Raw genomic sequence first — 19889 nt, forward strand, 5'->3', positions numbered from 1 at the left:
GACATTTATCACAATGGGAACAAAACAAAACAATTTCTGAATTAGACTTCCAAGAGTGAAAAACACCTTTAGGCCAAAGTCTGCCTCACAGCTCCATTAACTTCTCCATCTCCAATGATCAGTGTTACTGGAAGACCACAACCACTTCTTCCCCTGCAGTCAGCAGTTCGCTCCATGAACTATGTTATGAACCTTCACATATTTATCATTTGAATATTCATTCAAAAAGCCAAACAATTTCTAGTATAAAAATTAGTTCCAGAATGCACTATCATCATGTATGGACTTCAGAAAAGCTCAGTTGCCACCCCAAGATAGTTGAACACCAAGCTCCCTTTTCACTGCAGTTTTCCTACAGCTGTAAACAACAGAGATCACACTGTAATCCAAACTAATGATCATCTGGACTTTGTTACTGATATATTCAAAATATGGATATAATCAAAGCAGGTGTATTTGATCTTATAGCCACCTGTTGTCTCATCCTTTAATGAGAAAACCTATGAAACTGTTGCTTTGGATTTACAGCACCAACATTTGATAACTGCTGGTCTCCATATTTACCCACAGGGAATAGTAATTCCACATCACAGACAGCGAACTTCTTAAGCTAATGGGAACAGACTCTTTGGCACCACTAAATATAGCTTTAGAGCAGAAGATTGCCAAACTAACATACAGGGTCTCATTCCCCTCCTCAATAATAGTAGGAGGTTACAGTTCTCCCACTTAACAAGAACCTGATCGGTGCATAATTATTACCAAGCACTTCTAATCAACTATTAATTTTCCAGTTTAACAGGTTTCTTTACCCTTCATATGCAATGACAGTCTTGATTAATGCTTCTGGAAGGATGAAGTTAAAAAAAAAAAAACAAAACACAAACCAACAAAAAAGCATATTCTTATGAATGTTCTATGGGGGGGTTAGTGATCTTTACACATACTCCATGGTTTCCAGTGAGCTTTCCAAACCCATCTGATAAGATTAGATTGATTTAAGATACAATATTGATTAAAACTGTGTTTCAGTTCACAAAGAACTGAAAGAAAAATTAAAAGCAGGCGTGTGAGAGCAGGAGGTGCTTAAGCTAAGTTACAGAAGCAAATTTTTATCTCTCCTTTAAATTATTTCAGTGGCTTAATCCTGCAACAATGACTCTTAAAAGTAGTCCCAGGGAATTCCATTGAACAGTTTGCATGAATACATATTACTTACATAGGAACTGAGTGAAGATCAGCTTCAAATTTTAAAGCAAAAATAATGGGAAAACCTTTCCTGAAAATTAAACTAATCCAATTCTCAGGAGATTACATCTTCAAAACACTAACTTCAATTATACCAAACAATATACAGCCCTCTATGTATGGAGCTGATTCCATACCTACTGTCATTGACAGTAACTCTTTTATTACTAACAGTGTACTTAGTACCTCCATTGCCTTTTGTCCTTACCTGATTGGGACGTCCTCCTATAATATTGAATCCCAAAGTATCATTTTCTCGGTGTAGCATGATCGTTATGGGTTTGGGTTCTCCTCCCTAAGAAGCAAGAGATGAAATATTATTAAAGAATACAGTTTCAAAAAGATCTTAAGTGAAAGCAATAGCATACAAAAAATTTTTAGCTGGCAAATATGTAAGATGAGGCTTGAGGGGAAATTAGCCAGAAAGATAACAAAAGACTTTGTGCTGGGGAAACAAAAAAAGAAAAAAAGCAAAACCAACCAACCAAACAAACAAATAAAAAAAAACCACAGGAAAGGAAAAGTCACATGCCACTGAAAAGCAACAGGTTACACCTGATTATCTTCAGCTGAAAAGAAAACAGAAAAAAATGCAGGCTTTTGGTGGAAAGAATGTTCAGCAATACTAAAAAAAGTCAGAGCTCCAAATGTCTCAAAGTCTCTAGAAAAATAAAATACCTATGTGTGTCAACGGTTCAGACATTAAACAGATAGGTTAAAATACACACAATTTTCAGACCAATGTCATATCAGTACACATGTCATAGCAACTCAGGGAAGATACACACAAAAAATGAAACCATGCTTTTCATCACAGCCTTTCCCTTCTCTCCCAAAAAGAAAGAATCCAAAACCATGTCAGGAAAAACGTAGGTTTTTTCTAACAAGGTTTAAAGTATAGAGCAAACACTCAAAACCAGTGCTGAAGTAAAAAGTTAAAAATGAAAAGGAGAGAGTAACCTTTTCCATCAGTGGAACAGGTAAATCATAAAAATACTTGGAGCATTGCACCTTAGCTTATATTACCTTATTCATGTATGATAATAGCCACATTTCAGGAGCCATATTCCCCACAAAAAAGATCTGATTTCATCCATCACTGTTAGGTGTTTCTGTTCAACATGTTAGTTGATCTATATAAATCTGACACCTAAACACTGAAGATACAACACAATGCTGAGGCCCATATTTTATTACCTGTGACAGTGAAATTTTTTATTGCCGCAAGTTCCATTTGATTTTAATGAAGTGCATTTTTACTTTATTGATAGTTTTTCTCCCAAATGCCTGCTTTATTGGTTACCCTGCTCTCACTTCTGAAATAGATTTCTGGGAGGCAGTTCATGCAGCAACACCTACTGGCAGCGCTCAGGAATGGCAGATGCTCCGCTGCTGCCCAGCAGTGATGCCTCCACCCCTATCCCCACACCTCCTACCAACTCCTTACTGAAAATCCCAATCTCCCTCCTCCTTTCTACAGGCAGTTTTCCTCGCACACCCCACATGCCGTAACGGACAGACTTAACAGACTGCTTCCCCCCTTCGTACGATCTGATCCCATCTGCCAAGGGATGAAGCAGATGTATGAGCACACCTCGCAGTGTGCCCAACCCTCATGGATCACCTAACCAAAGGAAATTTAAAAAGAAAAGAAAAAAATATATACATAAAAAGAGAGAGAGAAATACTTAAATATTCAAGTCTCCAAACAGAAAGTGTCATGATGCCACAAAAAGCCATCTCTCCAAGCACACAGGTGTCCTGCAATGTCCCCTTTCCCATTTTCCATGCAGCAGCAGTCAGATGCCCAGCACATGACATTTCTCCAGGACCGAGTTAGACTTCTCAGACAATTTCCACTGAGGATTTTTTTTCCCCAAGAGAAGACTTGGGTAAAAAGAAAAATCACTTGCCTGAAAACACACTACACCACGGCTGCAATCAGCAGTGCCAGAGCCTGATCCTCCAAGCCAGGCGTTAATGCTCCAAAAATGCTCTTAACAGGGAGTTAAGCCAGCTCACCAGTACTCTCGGATAGTTTATTTAGCCTAAAGGAAGCGAGTGGCTACCTGAACAATGTCATCAGACCTGAGAGCAAAGCAGTGACAGCAGCGTCAACCACCACTCCTCCACTCTACCAAACGAAAGAAACTTTGCTGTCCTGTCATCATCGTTTCCAAAGTTTACAGAAATTTTATGCCCCGTTGTTTAGGACGACTTCTCGGCATCTCAAATAAAAGTTAAAAGCCAGCTCCATGCCCCTGAGCTTCTGTTAGTCCCTGCTGAAAAAAACTGAGTAGCAACTGCAGCCGGGTCCCTGCAAGGTGGGGAAGGGGTGGCTGGTACGGACACCCTGCCCGGAGGAACCGGGCCCCGTCTGCCCATTGCCAGCCGAATGGCGAACCCCCTTCCTTCCCCGCCCGCTTCTCATCCTCTCCAGCCGAGCAGACGACAAGCCACGCTCGGCCACGGCTGGTTTGGCGACCGGGTGCCGAAACAGGACCGAAAAGAAGCGTGTCCCCGGCCGGGGATAATGGGTCCATCTCCCCAGGGCGAGAGAAGGTGAGAAGCCGCTCTCACTTCGCGGGTAATGCGCAGGGAGGGGGTTCGGGCTGGGTCCCGGCGCGGGCTTGGGGGTTTTCCCCCGGGGACACCGCTCGCACCGTCACCTCGGCAGGTTGTTCACAAGTCGGGCAGCTCCGGGGAGAGCATCTCTGGCGAGGGCAGACCGGGAGGCGAAGGTGCTGCCCCGCTGGTCTCTGTGCCCACACTCACCTTGCCGGGCTGGCTGCCCGCCAGGTCCCGGGTGATGCTGCTGATGTGGCTCATGTACTGCCCGAACTTCGCCTGGTACCGCCGCGCCGTCTGCTGCACCTCGCTCTGCAGCGCCGAGAGCTGCGCCAGCAGCGACTTCTCCCTCCTGCTCCAGCGCAGGGCGTCCCTCTTCAGCTGGGGTGGCGGCTCCGGGCTGCCGCCGCCCCGCAGCGGTGCCCGCAAGCAGCCTTGCCCGCCGCCCGCCCGCGACGGCTTCCACGGCTGCCCCTCGGAGCCGCCCCCAGAGCGGCCGGGGAGGGGGGTCCCGCCCCGCGGCTCCGTCTCGGCGGGGTCGTCCGGCGGCGGCCCGTAGCGGCACGCCGCGAGGTGGGCGGGCAGCTCCCGCAGCCGCACGGTGCGGCCGCAGCCCCGCGGACTGTAGTCGCACTTGACCTCCAGCTTCTGGACGAGGCTGCGGAGGGGCAGGACGGGGCGCAGCTGGGCGGCCGCCAGCGGCTGGCAGCGCAGGGGGCAGCGCCGGCGCCGCGCCGCCCAGGGCAGGAGGCAGCCGGCGCAGAAGACGTGGCCGCACGGCGTGGAGAGCGGCTCCTCCAGCACCCGCCCGCACAGCTTGCACTGCAGCTCCACCGCCACCGGCGCCGCGAAGCGCGACGGGTCGAAGCCCATGGCCGGGGACCGCCAAACTTTCGGCGCCGTGACCCCGGCCCGGGCCCGGCGGCGCTGGAGCCTCTCCCGGCGGGCGAGGGGCGGGCGGAGGGAGCGGGGCCGTGCCGGGGGAGGCGGGCGGCAGCGCCGAGCGGGAGCTCCCGGCGGCTCCCCCCCACCCTCCCGCGTTAACTCCTTCTCCCCGGCGCTACCGCCCCACGCCCAGCCCCGGCACCACCTCCGCCCTCCCGGGGCATCCTCGCTACGCGGCGGGGCGAGGCGCCGGGAGTCGCCGCTGCAGCCCGCCCCGGGCTGCGCCCAGCGCCCGCACTGTCCCGGCGCTGTCCCGGCGGCCCAGCTGTGCCCCGGCCGGTCACCGACCTTGGGTCGTGGCCGGGGCGGAGAGAGGGGGGATGGAAGTTGGCAGGCGGCAGGGCTCAGGCTCTTCTACTGCAGCATATAGGTGCCGGTGCAACTCACACGCGTGTTAGTGTGTCGTTGTCATTTCTCTCTAGAAGGCTTGAGCCTCTTCTGCGCTCTTGTTTTCGGATGTCCGACAGGGCACAGAAAGCTGAAGCCCCCGGTTCAAATGTTCTCTTTCTTGCCGCACCAAAGAACCCACAATTTAAATAACAAAATTGCTCGTTGAGCTCCCTTAAACAACAACACATGCATAAACAACACTTTTCATTTTAAGAAAAGCTAAAACACTGCAAAATGTGGCAATGCATCGTTTGGATTAATAGCCAGCCTGGACTCCAGCCTTTAACCCGCAACATACATTGAAACATGAAACTCCCAACACATTCCCCACATAACTTTCCATTGAAAGCATAGGGCCCGATTGCTGCCCCTCAGCCCCATGGAAAACCTCCCAAAAGAGAGAGGAGACTGAGAGTTTTTTTCAGTGGGCTCCCTCATGTGTGGATCAGGCACCATCACTTTTGGAAGGGCTGGCAGGTTTGGACTGTCCAGGCGCAGATCACAGGATATTTCCTGGCCTGAGGACTCCTGAAGCAGAGCCAGGGTGTGTCTTCACCAGTTCTGGAATTCCTGCCTCAAACTCAGAATCCCAAGAGCATCCCCCTGGCAAAGCCATCAGGGCTCTTGTAACCCACAAATGAATGGTCCTTTTCCATGACTAAGAAGACAACATGGGGGCAATACAACTGAGACAAATGCTCATTCCTTTTTCCCAAAGCATGAAGGAAAACCCTTCACATGCATCCTCCTAGAACTGTACCTGGGACCACAGATCTGTTACATCTATCTATAAGTTTCTTAGCAAAATTTTCTATACAATTATAAACAATAACAATTGGCAATGCCTCACAAAGCATCTACAGAGAACCACCAGCAATCGACCATTTCTGAGTTGCCACACAGAAACTCCCAGTTTCAGTTAAATATATATGGCTATGAAATACATAAAGAAACTGCACCATCAAAATATCCTCTCAGTCTGGAGAAAATGCACCCTAGTATATTATACAATATTCATTGCAGATCAAAACCACATACTGTCAAACAAAAAAAAATAATACCCTTAGTAACTAATTATGTTATTCATAATGTGTTTTTTTTCATCTAGAATTTCCACTGATTTTAATTGCTTTCTTGATAGGGTCAGAATTAGTGTCATTCTGACTGTTACAGAGAATTATTAAAAACTGTATTCTCCTCATCTATCTTTGCATTTAACTATTCATTTTCAGTCACCGTTTGTTTCTACCATCTCTTCAGTCCCAATGCACTCGTTTATTTTCTTTACCTGCTTATATGTGGCCCACACACAATCTGAGGTCTAAACACAGGCAGTAACATCTACTCCCATAAATTAAATTGGGCAAAAAGCAGGCCCAAGCGTGGGCACATGATCTGTTAAGTGGGTATCACCTCTTTTAATCTGCTAGCATGACTTTTAGAATGGTTTTAGGCAGAGGCCTGTGAGCAGCCTCCCAGACTACTCTTGGGCATGGCACAAGGGCTTCAGGGGCTGGTCCCAGGAGACAGTTTGGAGTGACAACCCTGCTTCAGGGATGACAGCTTAGGGATGAGGCTGTGAGTCCTTCTGGCATCCTTGGCACATTTTTCACCAGTACAAATGGAAGCAAAGGGAGGATATAGCCAGGTAGAGCCTTTAGGCTTCTTTTAAATTAGGTGATTAATTAAATGGAGGTTTAGGAATCCCATGGTAGCCACATGTTTAAAAAATTCCTGTCCTTTCTGGCCCACTTTGGGCATTTGTGAAATGTCATTGCATTGGCCAAATGGCTCCAGGCAGTTGTGCCCTTTCTCTGTTTGTGCTGGAGCAAGAAACTATCTCTGTTTGCTAAGGTATCAGCATGGATGGCAGCACAGGTGGCTGGGTTTATATTAAAAGCAGTTTTTCAGTGCAGGGACCTGTAAAACAGAAAAATGAACAAAACTCATCTAAAGGTGCATCTGCATACCAGACCTCCATGGAAATGGGTACACATGGATAAATGGATACAAAAATTATGGATGTGCTTACCTGGGATTCCCACAATTAGTACTATTAGTTCCGACATAATCAGGAAATGAAAAACACAATCCTTATACTTTCCTAAACCATGCTTAAAGAGACAGCATAATTATAACCTTGTTTGCTCATCAACCTACAGCTCCAGGTTTCATAAAGCCACTGCTGCAATTATGGCTTCACTGCAGTGGTCAATGAGGGAAATTCAGATGTAATGAGATGGGGAGAGGCTGGGGAGTTCAGGAACAGCAGGGCCAGCAGGAACATTGCCCATGGCTGCAAGAGCTCTGTGCAGCTCAACCACTCACACCAGGGCTGCACCCAGACATGTTGGGTGGTGGCCTGTCTCCAGGACAGTCTGTATCTTCCAACATACCCCTTTTTGCTCTACCCAAGCAGCCCTTTTCTACTAAAGCAGAAAAAGTAATTTAAAATAGAAAGCACTTGCCTTTTTAGCCACACGCACCCAGACACCCACACATGCACACTTTGAGGAAGGACTTGGTGGGGATAAGTGCTGCTGAGGGAGTTCTTTATCAGCACAGGAAGCTCCTGGACATCAGAGATGGGAAGAAGAGCTATTTCAAGTATAGTATCAAGGGTTATTTATGCCTATAGATTTTTTTCTCATCCTAAGGGGATCTGCAGTTTAAAGTGTGAACTATACAGCCATACCCATATCTTCTGATGAAAAAATCCTGAGATAAGAATTACTGTTCGGAAATCCTGATGGGAGCTGGAAAGCTGCTGGCTCTATTGAAGTCAATGAGGAAAATTTGATGAACTTTCAGCTTACATATGCAAGAATAAAGCATGTATTTTTGTTTTTTTCCCTCATAATAATTTTCCTCTAATCTTAATCTGCGGGATTTCAAAGAAAGTTTATTTTCCCAGTCACAGTAATAAAACCCTGCAACTAGTTTAGAGTCAGGAAGACTCAGCATCTTCACTCTGAGAGTAAAACTGAGTTCTGAACATTTGCTATTAAAGCCTGTTATCATCAGAAGTCTGGAAAGGATGAATGCCACTGCACTTTGGCAAGGAAAAGATAAGCATAAAGTTGGTCCATATAACTCATGTTTCATTGTAAATCACCTCAGAAGGGTTCTTTTTTCCTTATTTTTCAGGTCAGCAAGCAATTTTTTTGCCTCACTGTTTACCACTGCAGTGTATTAAGAGAGCATCCCTAAGATGGAGGAGTAAAAATTAGGCTGAAAGCTCAGTTTGTTGCTGAAACCTGAACAAGTATTTATATTTGTCAGTTCTCAGTTAAGGAAAGAAACTGCCAGAAAACCACCAGAAAACCGCCAGAAAACTGCCAACATCCAGTAAGGAAGTTTACACAGAGAAAACATTTATGATCTATATTGTTCATTGTGACAAAGACACTATATGGTCTCTATTTAATTACATTTGATATCAAATATTCTGTGAAGCCTGACCTGGGAGGTGTGCTCTGAGGTCACCCCTGCAGACTGGGCCTTGTATAGGGAAGAGGAAAAGGAGTGGTGAGATTGTGTGTATTTAAGCATCCATCTGTCCAGGGCTATAAAAGCTAAGTACTCCTCAATGTGGCTGTTAAGTCTCTTGGGAACTTAATTGCTGGACACATAGGATGCCATCAATTTTGGACACCTCTAGCAGCTGAACAGTTGGGTTTTTTCAGTACTACATTTCTCCATAGGATCCTGTGGTACAAAGTCTATAGGTAGATGTGAGTACTGAAAGGTGGCTTTTCTGCATCTTCTTAGCAGGATGTTTTAACATCAAACAATTGTGAGGGAGGAAAGTGCTGTTTTACAGGTGAGAAGGTAGGTAACTAGACTTGTGGGTCAAAATAGCTCATATAAACTGGAAGAGTGTGTCAAAGCAGGGAACTGGGACTGGCTTCCTTTTTCTCCTTAGGAAGATAAAGACCAGGCAAGGCTTTCTCTTAAACTGGAATCCCAGGTCTGTGTGGTACACCTGACCTTCACCAAGAAGTTGCTGGTAATCAGGAAAGCTCATAGTGAGAGCAGGAAATAGCTCAAATCAGGAAAGCAAAAGGAAAGCCAAGAGTGATGCTCTGACCCCAGAGGTGGATGTGGGAGGGGAATGAATGAATGCAGGTGTCTGGACTGCAGGAATGCACAGGAAAATGTTTCTTTAAATCCCTAACTGAAAAAATGCACTAGGAGAGTCAGGAGAAGACTACACACTTGACCCCTGGGACAAAACTGAATGATACTCAAAGAGGAACCAGGTCTAGTGGGATGTGTCCTTGACCATGCAGGGGGTTTGAAACTAGATGATATTTCAGGTACCTTCCAACTCAAACCATTCTGATTCTATGATTCTGGGCTTGACACAGTCCTTTTTCCTCAATTCTTGTTCTGAACTTTTTGTTCAGCTACTTCTTAACATGGCAACAAAGAAGTAGCAAGAAGACCGGAGACCCAGCAGAGAACTCAGGTCTGTTCTTGTGTTTCCCTCTCACACCTGTCAGGCCTTTATCTCACTCTGCAGCCAGCTGGATCATTGCTCAGTTTCCTCCTAACCAGTTTGTTTCAGACTGTGCTGGCTGCTGCACCCCTGCCCCACATTGCCCAAGCCACCTTTCAGGCCACAGCCAGAACTGTGGGTCCAGCTGCAGACTGAGCAGAAAGTGCCAGCAGCAGGGATAAATGGAAATGAACACAGGAGCCTTGCCTTGGGTGTTTCTATCTCATCTCCCTTTCCAAACCTAGCTGGTGCAACTCCCAGATGTCCCAGTTTCTAAATTTGTCCTCGAAGAGCCAATCCACAATGCACTCACCTGCTACAGACACCTCCTCTCAGCACAGAGCTGCTCCCTAAGGGTATGCAGATACCAAAAGCTTTCTGTCTATTTTAGCATCCATTAGCTCAAGGAAAGAAGAAATCTAAGGGGATTATTTTTTTCACATTATGAAACCTCAGCAGCTGCTTTCACTGAGCAGAATGACTCTGCTGCCAGGCTCATGTGAGATTACAAACTGGTTCAGAGAGGGATCACCTCACTGCTGGTGACAGTACCTTCAGAGTATATTTAAATCCTCCTGCCCTTGCAGTTATCCATCAGCCAGCAAAAGCACAGAGGTGCTTCCTAAGGCAGTTTCAGGCAGTAAAATTATTTAAGAACCAAAGATGGAAAAACAGTCACCTTGCTGAATATCAGTAAAATCAGATACACTACAAACTGAGATATAAGCAGACTCTCAGTTTCTAACCTCATCACATCTCTGTGAATGCTTTGATAGTTACTAAGATTAGAAGAAATGCTTCAGGATATTACCACTTTTCTGGCTTTTGCATATCTTTTACTAGTGTTACATCACAAAGCATTTAGAAAACTGTCTTCACCTTTAGATGTTAACTTGACATTTTGTAGTATTACCTTGCACATCTATTGGTAAAGAGAAAAGTAAACAACATTCAAAAACATGCATGAAAAGCTCAGCGTGAATTATGACCAACTTAAAAAAAAAATGTGGGAATTTTGTGGTAGGATTTCCAGAACTCTTATGTAAATCTGTGAGTTTAAGCTTTTGAAATTAACTTTAAATATCATTGCCACCAGAATGTCTCTGGCCTTAGTCTAAGGCAGGTGAACAGCCTGAGATATGTGTGCAGAGAATTCTGATTACTTTATGCATTTTAACATAACACACTCTGGAAAAAGCTATTAGTAAGTAAAAAAAAATTACAAAAATTAAATAAACCATTTTTAAATTGTAGCTAAAATAGAATTACAGTCAGTGCTTGGGAATATGGGAACCCATGCATGGTTTCAGTGCTCTTAGCCTCTTACCAGATGCAAGCCAGGTTGGAAATATGAACCAAATAGACACAAAAGGAAAATGAAAAATAAACATCTTGGTGTTCAAGTGGGCCTTAAGATAAGCATAGAATTTTCATTCATGTAATCTGCTTGCTTGTTATGCTTACTGTTATTTGTGCACTTTGGAGAGTCCTTTTCAATCCCATATCTTTTGCCTCCATGTACAAAACAGGTTAAACCAAAATGGCCAAGGAACACTTTACTCTGTTGGTGTTCCTCACATGTGAAAATGGAGACACTGACTCCAAATATTTAACTGACCCCAAGGCCAGTCCCTTTGAGACACAGCTTAAATTAACACAAATAATGCAGTGCAAAACATGAAAGATTTCCTCATATGATTAAGTATTTTAGTGTTCTAGCAAACTTGAGTCCTGGGTATACTTCACTTCTTCTCTTAGAGATTTATAGCATTGTCTTGGGTTTGCATTTGACAGTAGAAATAATGTTGTCATGATTTAGAGTAGTAAATTTTGAAAAATATCAGCATAATGTAGAAGTAAATATTATAAACAGTGAAAAAATATGCTTTTAGATTTTTTTGCTTTTTCCAGCTCTTGATCCATTTAGCCTTATTTTTCATGTGAGTCCTATTTTCCTAAAGCTACACCTCCACAAATTCATTATTAGTGAGTCTGAATTAAAAAACATACAGTTCCTTATTCCACAAGTACACTTAACCCATCTGGGTGGCTTTTATTTTACTTTAGTTATAATTAGGATTTATTTTACCTTTCTTGTCTGGAAGACCACTTTGACTAGTTATGCTAAAAGCACATTTAGGGAGTTTTTCTATCAGCATCTCTTGTTCACCACCCCCACTAAAAGCAGACAGAACATGCCCTAGTTTGTGATTTTTTGCTTGTAGGTGAACGAGATTTGCTGTTATTTCACATGAAGCCTCCCTGTCTGATCACAGAACTGGAAACTATGACCTCCTCTGTGAGGCAGTGACTTTTTACAATATTTTTGGTAACACAGCAAGGGGACAGCACTAAAGGGACTGCAGGGAGTTGGGATTAAGCCCCATGATTTCTGTCTCCATAGTCTCTGTCCCCTTCCTACACTAACATCCTGCAATGGGCTGTGTCCCATTTGGGGCCTCTCACTGCAAGAAGGATGTTTGGTTGCTGGAGTGGGTCAAGAGGAGATTAATGAAGGTGGTGAAGGGTCTAGAGAACAAGTCCTGTGAGGAGAGGCTGAGAGAACTGTGATTGCTTTGTTTGGAGAAGAGGAGGGTGATGGGAGACCTTGTCGCTCTTTACAACTACTTGAAAGGAGGCGGTAGTGAGGTGGGTGTTGGCCTCTTCTCCCAGGTAAATAATGATAGGACTAGAGAAAATGGCCTGAAGTTGTGCCAGGGGAGGTTTAGACTAGATATTAGAAAGAATTTCTTTATTGGAAGAGTAATCAGGAACTGGTATGGGCTGCCCAGGGAGGTGGTGGTGTCACCATCTCTGGAGGTGTTCAAAAAAATGTGTAGACCTGGCACTTCAGGACATACTCTACTGGGCATGCTGGTTTTTTCTGGGCTGATGGTTGGACTCTGTGATCTTAGAGGTTTTTTCCAACCATGATTCTGATTTGGTTCATGATCCAATTCTGTGATTCTGAGTTCCACCCATGAGCCTGCAATCATGCTTTTGGGGGGCTTTCAAAGGAAAGAAAGGTAGGTTCACAGTACCCTTGTGCGTGGAGAAGATTGGTTAGAGAACTTTAGAGCAACTGATGAAGACATTTTCCTGAGAGTTGTGGCTGGTGGCTCGGTTTTCCAGTGTCACATTGCAGTGGGAAGAGCCAGGGGTCCCTCCTCCAGCAGTTTGCCATGATTTATTAAACTTCTGGGCTCTTTTGGTCTCCTCCACATTTGCCAGATTTGGTTGGCAGAAATGAGAACTTCAAACAGGATTAAGGAGGGGACCCAAACAGGAATGCGTACACATAGAGAAAACTGCCACGTCTCCTTTTCTGAGGAGACCAAACTAAGAAGTAGGTTTAATACAACTGATAAATCCATACAGGGAAAGCCCCATTAAAGATACTGTGTCTGTTTATCTCAGTACTTGAGGGAGTGGATTTAGGTGAGCATCTCCTGGGAGAACATTCACACAATTCTCCTGTTCCTGGAGATGTCAAGAATTAGCTGAATTAGCAGTTTTCTGCCTTATGGTCTAAGAGTTATCCTAACAAAGAGAAAAATGGAAAATAAAGAAATAGCCTTCTGATACTGGAATTTTTTTTTTTCCCTAACATTTTGAATTTGGTGAGAAATTTCTACTCACCTTTTTTGTGAGAGACTCAGAACAGAAGGATCAGAGGTGACACCATTAAAGCTTATTTGAACAAGTTAAATCTACATTGTTCCTAAGCTGCCTATCATCACGAATTCATGAACATTAATTCTGGTCTACTAAAGCAACTTACTAATGACTACCTCCTCCTGCACTGAGGATTGACATGTACAGCCTGATAGTCTTGTTATGGGGTGTTTTGTCAAAGCACTAATACAGCTCCTACCTGCTGTATTACATCATCACCATTTTATTAACCTATATGGGTTTTCAGGAAAGAAGGCTGAGTTTTAGAAATGCTGAGCAGCCAGATGCTTTAGTGACATCAGCAGGAGATAGAAGTGGTCAAAATGAGGTACACTTTTAGAAAGGATGGATGTGCTTTTTCTTCATCTCTGTTACTATTGTCCTGTTCAGCTCACTCAGGTGTATTTTATTGTGTTGCCTCCCTTCACCCCAAGCTGTAGTACAGGTGCATCAGGTTCTGCTTGTATCATAGCAGAATCAGATCAATAACATATAATTTAGTATAAGAATCTGCTATTAACTTCTGAGAGGTTCTTCACCTCTAAAATAAGCCAGATTAGCCCCTTGGTTATGTTTTAAAATGGATCAAGGCACAGCAAATTGTTTTGTATGAATTTGATATTTTGCTATCAGAGTTTTCTCTTTTAAATAGAAACAGCAGCTACATAAGATGAGTTTTGGGAGAACTTAAGGGAAAATCTAGATGGCAAGTGTGTTATCTGTGGTCTCTGATGAGGCAAAATTTCAAATTTGTTACAGCTCAATTTAAAGCCAGAAAATTTGCTCAAATTAGTAATGATTCAAACTGGAATAAAAGCTGAGGTCCCTGCTAGATCATACATATTAATATACCATCAGCATAAATTCACTAATGCCAGTCTCCATCCCATGAGAATGTGAAGCAGCCTTACAAGTTTCTGTAAAAGGCTCTTGTGTTAAAATAAAGCATCATGGTGGTAGGGAAGAGGAGAGACACGCAAAATACCTTTTACTGTAGTAATCAGACTTTAAAGATTCCAGGTTTTCTTTATAACATCAGAATTATCCAGCTGTGTGTTTGAGCAAACAGCCATTCACTGCTGACTAGGAAAAAGTCCAAAAGCAGCTGTCTCCTCTGAAACACAAGTTAGATGAACATGGTCTTTTGGCAGCCTACAAATTAAGAGCTACCATGTTCCTAGGGTCTACATAGCAGACATTGGTGACATTAGTAAAATGTCATTGGATCTGATTTTGTACTGCTTGGAAACCTTGAATCTTCAGTACAGCACTCTTCAGGCTGATTTTGTGAACACAACATCCCAAGATTCCTTTACAAATGCTACCAACTCTCTGCAACACCCACTGCCTTCCAGCGGTGTGATTCAGACAAGCAGGAGCTCTTCTTTCCATTAGCCCCACTTTCAGCTTCATTTTAGCAATGAAATGACTCCCTCCTTCCCTTCCCACACAAATAATCCTCTCCTAAAGAAGTCTAGCTTTTGGTGATTAATAGCATTTTGCAAAGTCTGGCTAACCCTTCAGCAAGAACTGTCAGAGCATCAGAGCAACAGAGAGAGCAGAGCTCAGACCCGACTGTCATTATTCCTGATTCTGCCACTGACGTGCTTTGAGATCTTTAAGAAGTTAATTAACCTCTGTGACTCAGTGTAAGCACTGGTGTAATGCACAGAGTCATGTTTAACATAGAGTCTTGCTGATGTAAGGACTGATAAAAGGGTAGAGGGGTATTATTGTTACTAATGATTATTAGATTGAAATCATACACAGTCAGACAAAACCAAAAATAACAAGGCCATTGCAATAACTTGAAAGGTAGGGTTGTGATATTTAATTATCATTAAAAGGGTACATGATGAAAAATACATTACGTATTTTCACTGGTACTACTTAGAGAGAGAGAGAGGAGAAATAACTTTGTGGGACATCTGCAAGAAAGACCTCTGAAAAACAAGGATCACTGAATGTTCTGACTTTTTCTCCCAGCACACACCTACTGTGTTGAGTACTGTGGCTAGGAGGCTGTCTGTTTTCATGTGTGTGATAGGCTTGCACATGAAAAGATAGCAAGCCACAAACCTTCAAGTTTATCTTTACTTTCTTTCCTGCTGTTATTGTTCTTACTATGCATAATGCTAATTACATGTGTTATCTAGAGAACCCTGGCTTGAGGTCAGAGCACTTTTGTCCTGTGTGCTGCACAAGTACATAAAAGTTATTCATGGTCTCAAAGAGATAGCAAAAATAAGCTGACAACTTTGCACAGCACAATTGGTTCTAACTATCATTCTTTTAAACATTGCCCCTGGGATATAATTAGATAAAGGAAAAAACTATCTCTTCCATCAGTTTAAGATATTAGGGATCAGAACTGAATATTGGCAGCCTCAAAGAAGACATTCCTTTCCAGCTATCAAGAATTTTCCTTTATTGATTTGTATCTTTCAGCCTATCAAAGAAAAGTTTAATTTGTAGCTGAAATCCTGATCCTCTGATGAATCATATTTTCTTTTGAACGCAAAGGGCGTCTGTCTGGCAAAGTTGGCAGCCTGATCTCCATAAATATTGTTCTATTGATAAAAAGAGGAATTGGATACAGGGACTATCCAAAATAAATATTTTTTCAGGGATCCTGAACGTCTGAATACAATAGAGCACTGGAATGCTATAACATTTTAAATAATTCAGACATAAACTGAGGTGAATATAAGTTTTAGTTGAAAAACTGTCAAATGCAGTTTGCACCTTTTATTTCACTTGGGAAATCAAAATGGACATCTGTTTTGGGGTCCCTTTTGTCATCGTTAGGGATTTGCCATTGATTTTGCTGGGAGCAAGTCTGGGCTTCTTAGTGTCTAGGAGATTAAAAACAGGATTTCAATGAGGTGTTCAGAAACATCAGCTTTATGTGCCCCTTCCTTTTGGGTGGAGGTGGATGGGAAAGAGCCCTTTGTGCTTTCCCTGTTAGAAGCCTTCACAGCCTCCGGGCAGCTGCCTCAGCATCCCCTTGGGGCAGTGTTGCAAGTGGAAAATCACCTGTGCATTGCAGGCAGCGGGCAAGCCAGGCTGTCCTTAGGATCAAGAAAACCTCTAAGTCCACACTTCACATCAAGGAATAACAGAGGCACGATTTTTCCCCAAAACATCATCCCTCTGGGGGTTCTCCTGGCATGGCACACCTTCCCACTGTCCCCTGAAAAGGCCCAGTTCCCAAAGATAAAAGACATGCTGCTGTATTCTGGCATACCTCCTCCTTTCTGCCCCTTTTGCACCTACAAAAGGTACTTAGATAAAGCAGAAAGGCTGTGCAGAAGGACATGGCAGATGTGGAAGACTATTGCAAGAGAAGTCCTCAGAAAGACTTACAAGAGGTGTCTCAGCATGATCAACTCATGGCAGAAAACTGTCTGACACAGAGGCCTGAGCAACCTCGTGTTGAAGTCAACAGATCCATACCTCTGCATACCCAGCATCATCCTTCCGCTGCCCCTTCCCAAACAGAGCAACAGAGGACTTCTTCTCACCAGACAGTTTTTCCTCTCATCAATGAGTTACAGTATATTGCTGCTGCAATATGTAGTAAGGACACATATTTTCAGTGGCTCATCTATTTAAGAAAAGGGAAGTAAGTTCATCAGTGCTGAACTGTATGCTAAAATTTGAGGCTAAGATACGATCTCCTGTTTCTTTGTCCTGTAACTCACAGAGAGAGCTGCTGTGACTGCCTCTCGAGGTAACCTTTATGTAGTGGATGTGACAGATGCACCCAGACTGCTTGTTTTTCCTATGAGTCATTCTTTTTGTAAACCTCCTGAAAAGGGTCTCCAGTTTTTTTGTTTTGGTTTGGTTTTTGTTTTTTAAATGCATTTTTACAACAATGTAAAAACAAAATAATACTTCTACAATAAAAATAATGGCATTATTTACTTGGAAGTAGACTCCTCTGTACTGGAACCTCAAGCTGAAGTGATTTTAGATCACTTTCTAGAAGCTTTGTGTCTATCAGCTTTCCTTGCTATAGGTGCATTTCAGCACTTTCACACTCTCAACATTTTGAAAAGGGTCTCCTGCATTTAAAAGAGGGTCACACCAGTTACATCTTCTCTACTATTTGTAGGAATCAATCAAAGGCCTTCTTGCCATGAAACGAGTCTTAAGCATGTGTGCATGTAACCATGTAAGCTTGCTACAAGTCAAAGCAGTGAGAGATTGAGATGACATTTGCCCCTGTCTTGACCCCAAAGTTTCCTCTTCTAGTTGAAAGAGGATTTAACAAAATCCAGAGAACACCATGGAATCAGCCACCCACAGGCAATTCCCTCATCATGCTAAATGTGCCAGAGTTGCCATCAGGGCACACTAAAATGCCCACTTGGTCATCCTGGGAAGTGCAGGGCTCAGCAAGAGGGCTGGGGCTGGAGGAGCTCAGCCCTGGGCAGTGGTGGCTGAGCCACATACTTTTAAGAGTTTTTAAGAGTTTTCCTGCATAACTGGTGCCTGTCCTCTTGGCCTCAGCCTGCTCTACCTCTGCCTCAGCAGCAAAGCTTAATGGTGGCTTTCTGGTTGTATCCTTGCACAAACAAACAGCACATCTGAGGATGAGTAAAGAACCATTTCCTTGTAAAAGGAGTAAAGCAAAAACCTGAGACAAAGAAAACGAGCAGTGGGTTGTGAAAATGTCACGTGCCCAAAACCAAGGGCACAGAATTCCTCAGGCAACCCAAATGAAATACAACTGTGTTACAATGCCACCTGCTTGACTGCAGGTTCTGAAATCTGTCAGAGGAAGGCTGTGTGCCTAATCCTAACATATCTCCTTCTCTTGGCTCAGTGATTTAATACTGTTGCTTTTGGGTACAAACCATTCTCCAATGCCTTTCTTGTGTATCTGTCAGGGGTCTGATTTCAGAGGACAAGCTTAAGTTAGAGAGGAATTTTGCTTAAAGTCAGATAGTGCTGAGATCAATGGATCTCTTCCCAACCATTTTTTCTTTGTTCATGCTCCTCTTTTTTTGCTTTTTACTCTAATTCTTACAACTAGAATTGCTGAAGTTGGGATCAGGGTGGAGGTTTTTGGTTAACATCAGACAAATAATCATTAAACCGGGGAAACTTTTACTCCATTTAGGCATTCAACATTGAATTTAGGAGGTATAATAAACTGGGTTTTTAAGTGGGACTGCAACGTTTTTCACTGGCAAAAGAGTTTTGCATGTGTACCAAGAGTTACACCATGAGACAAAGTTCTAAGGCTACACATAGTACCATACCACAAAGCCCCAGCAGACTCTTCCTGTACCCAGCTCTGGTGAGGCCCCACCTGGAATATTGTGTTCATTTTTGGGGCCTCCACTGCATGTAGGACTTTGGGGTACTGGAGCATTGCCAAAGAAAGGCAAGGCAGCTGGTGAAGGGTCTAGAGCACAAGTCTTACAATGAGTGTCTGAGGGAACTGGGGTTACTTGGTCTGGAGAAAAGGAAGCTGAGGGGAGAACTTAGAGGAGGTTGTAGTGAGGTGGCACTCAGTGCCATGGTCTAGTGACTGCAGCGGAAGTTAATCAAGGGTTGGACTCGATGATCTCTGAGGTCCCTTCCAACCCAGCCTATTCTATGATTCTATGATTCTATGAGGTGGGGTTTGTCTCTTCTCTCAACTAACAAGAGTATATGGCCTCAAGTTGCACCAGGGGAGGTACTGCTTGGATTTTAGCAAAAATTTCTTTACTGAAAGGGTTTTCAGGCACTGTCCATAGAAGTGGCTAAGTCACAATCTCTGGATGTATTTGAAAAATGTGTAGATGTGGTGCTTAGGGGCATGGCTTAGTGGTGGACTTGGCAGTGTGAGATTACAAGTTGGACTTGATGATCTTAAAGGTCTTTTTCAACCAAAATGATTCTATGATTCTAATTGTCTTGAAGGTATTTTACCTCTTGGGAGATGCAATAAATACACTGCTGAGTGCATGTCTTATTTACATCAAACCTCTTAAATACATATCAAGATAAATTATTTTATCATATTGATATTAATGTCAATCATATCATATTGATATCAAGACCAGCTTCTTGTCTTTGTGTGAGTTTTAGCCCTTCTGAGCAGAGATGCAATGCTCAGGAGTTTGCTCAGAGAGAAGCTCCCTTAGCCATCATGGATGCCACTGCATTCCCTGGAAAAGCTCTGTTTAGTTTCAGCAAGTTTTGAAAAGTGCTCACTGTTGTTATTTGTTCCACATTATCAGCACAGCCCCAGAAGGCCAATCAAATCCTGGGCTGCATCAAAAGAAGTGTGTCCAGCAGATCAAGAGGTGATTCTGCCACCTTCCTCTGCTCTGGTAAGACCTCACCTGGAGCACTGCATCCAGCTCTGGAGCCCTCAATACAGGAAAGGGCATGGATCCAATGGAGCAGCTCCAAAGGAGGGCTCTGAAAATGATCAGGGGCTGGAACACATCTCCTGTAAATCCAGGCTGAGGGAGCTGGGCTTGTTCAGCCTGGAGAAAGAAGGCTCTGGGGAGACCTAATAGTGACCTTCCAGTGTCTGAAGGAGGCTCACAGGAAGGCT

At 43.7% G+C, this 19889-nt stretch overlaps 1 protein-coding gene across 2 annotated transcripts in view; it reads right to left on the reverse strand.

Annotated features, from left to right (window-relative positions):
- PDZRN4 (PDZ domain containing ring finger 4) overlaps positions 1 to 19889 on the reverse strand; it is a 273218-nt gene that overhangs the window by 237671 nt on the left and 15658 nt on the right. Inside the window, exons 1-2 of one of the 2 annotated variants that reach the window (XM_071733597.1) lie at positions 4024 to 4762; positions 1457 to 1543 (exon numbers count right to left, since the gene is read on the reverse strand). In XM_071733597.1, coding sequence (XP_071589698.1) covers positions 1457 to 1543; positions 4024 to 4689 — 753 coding nt within the window. In that variant the 5' untranslated portion in view covers positions 4690 to 4762. Of the gene's footprint in view, positions 1 to 1456; positions 1544 to 4023; positions 4763 to 19889 lie in introns of those variants that run through there. The other variant, XM_071733598.1, reaches the window with a different exon arrangement.

The sequence above is a fragment of the Heliangelus exortis genome, chromosome 1 (genome assembly GCF_036169615.1).
Source record: "Heliangelus exortis chromosome 1, bHelExo1.hap1, whole genome shotgun sequence".
In the NCBI taxonomy this organism is placed as follows: Eukaryota; Metazoa; Chordata; class Aves; order Apodiformes; family Trochilidae; genus Heliangelus; species Heliangelus exortis.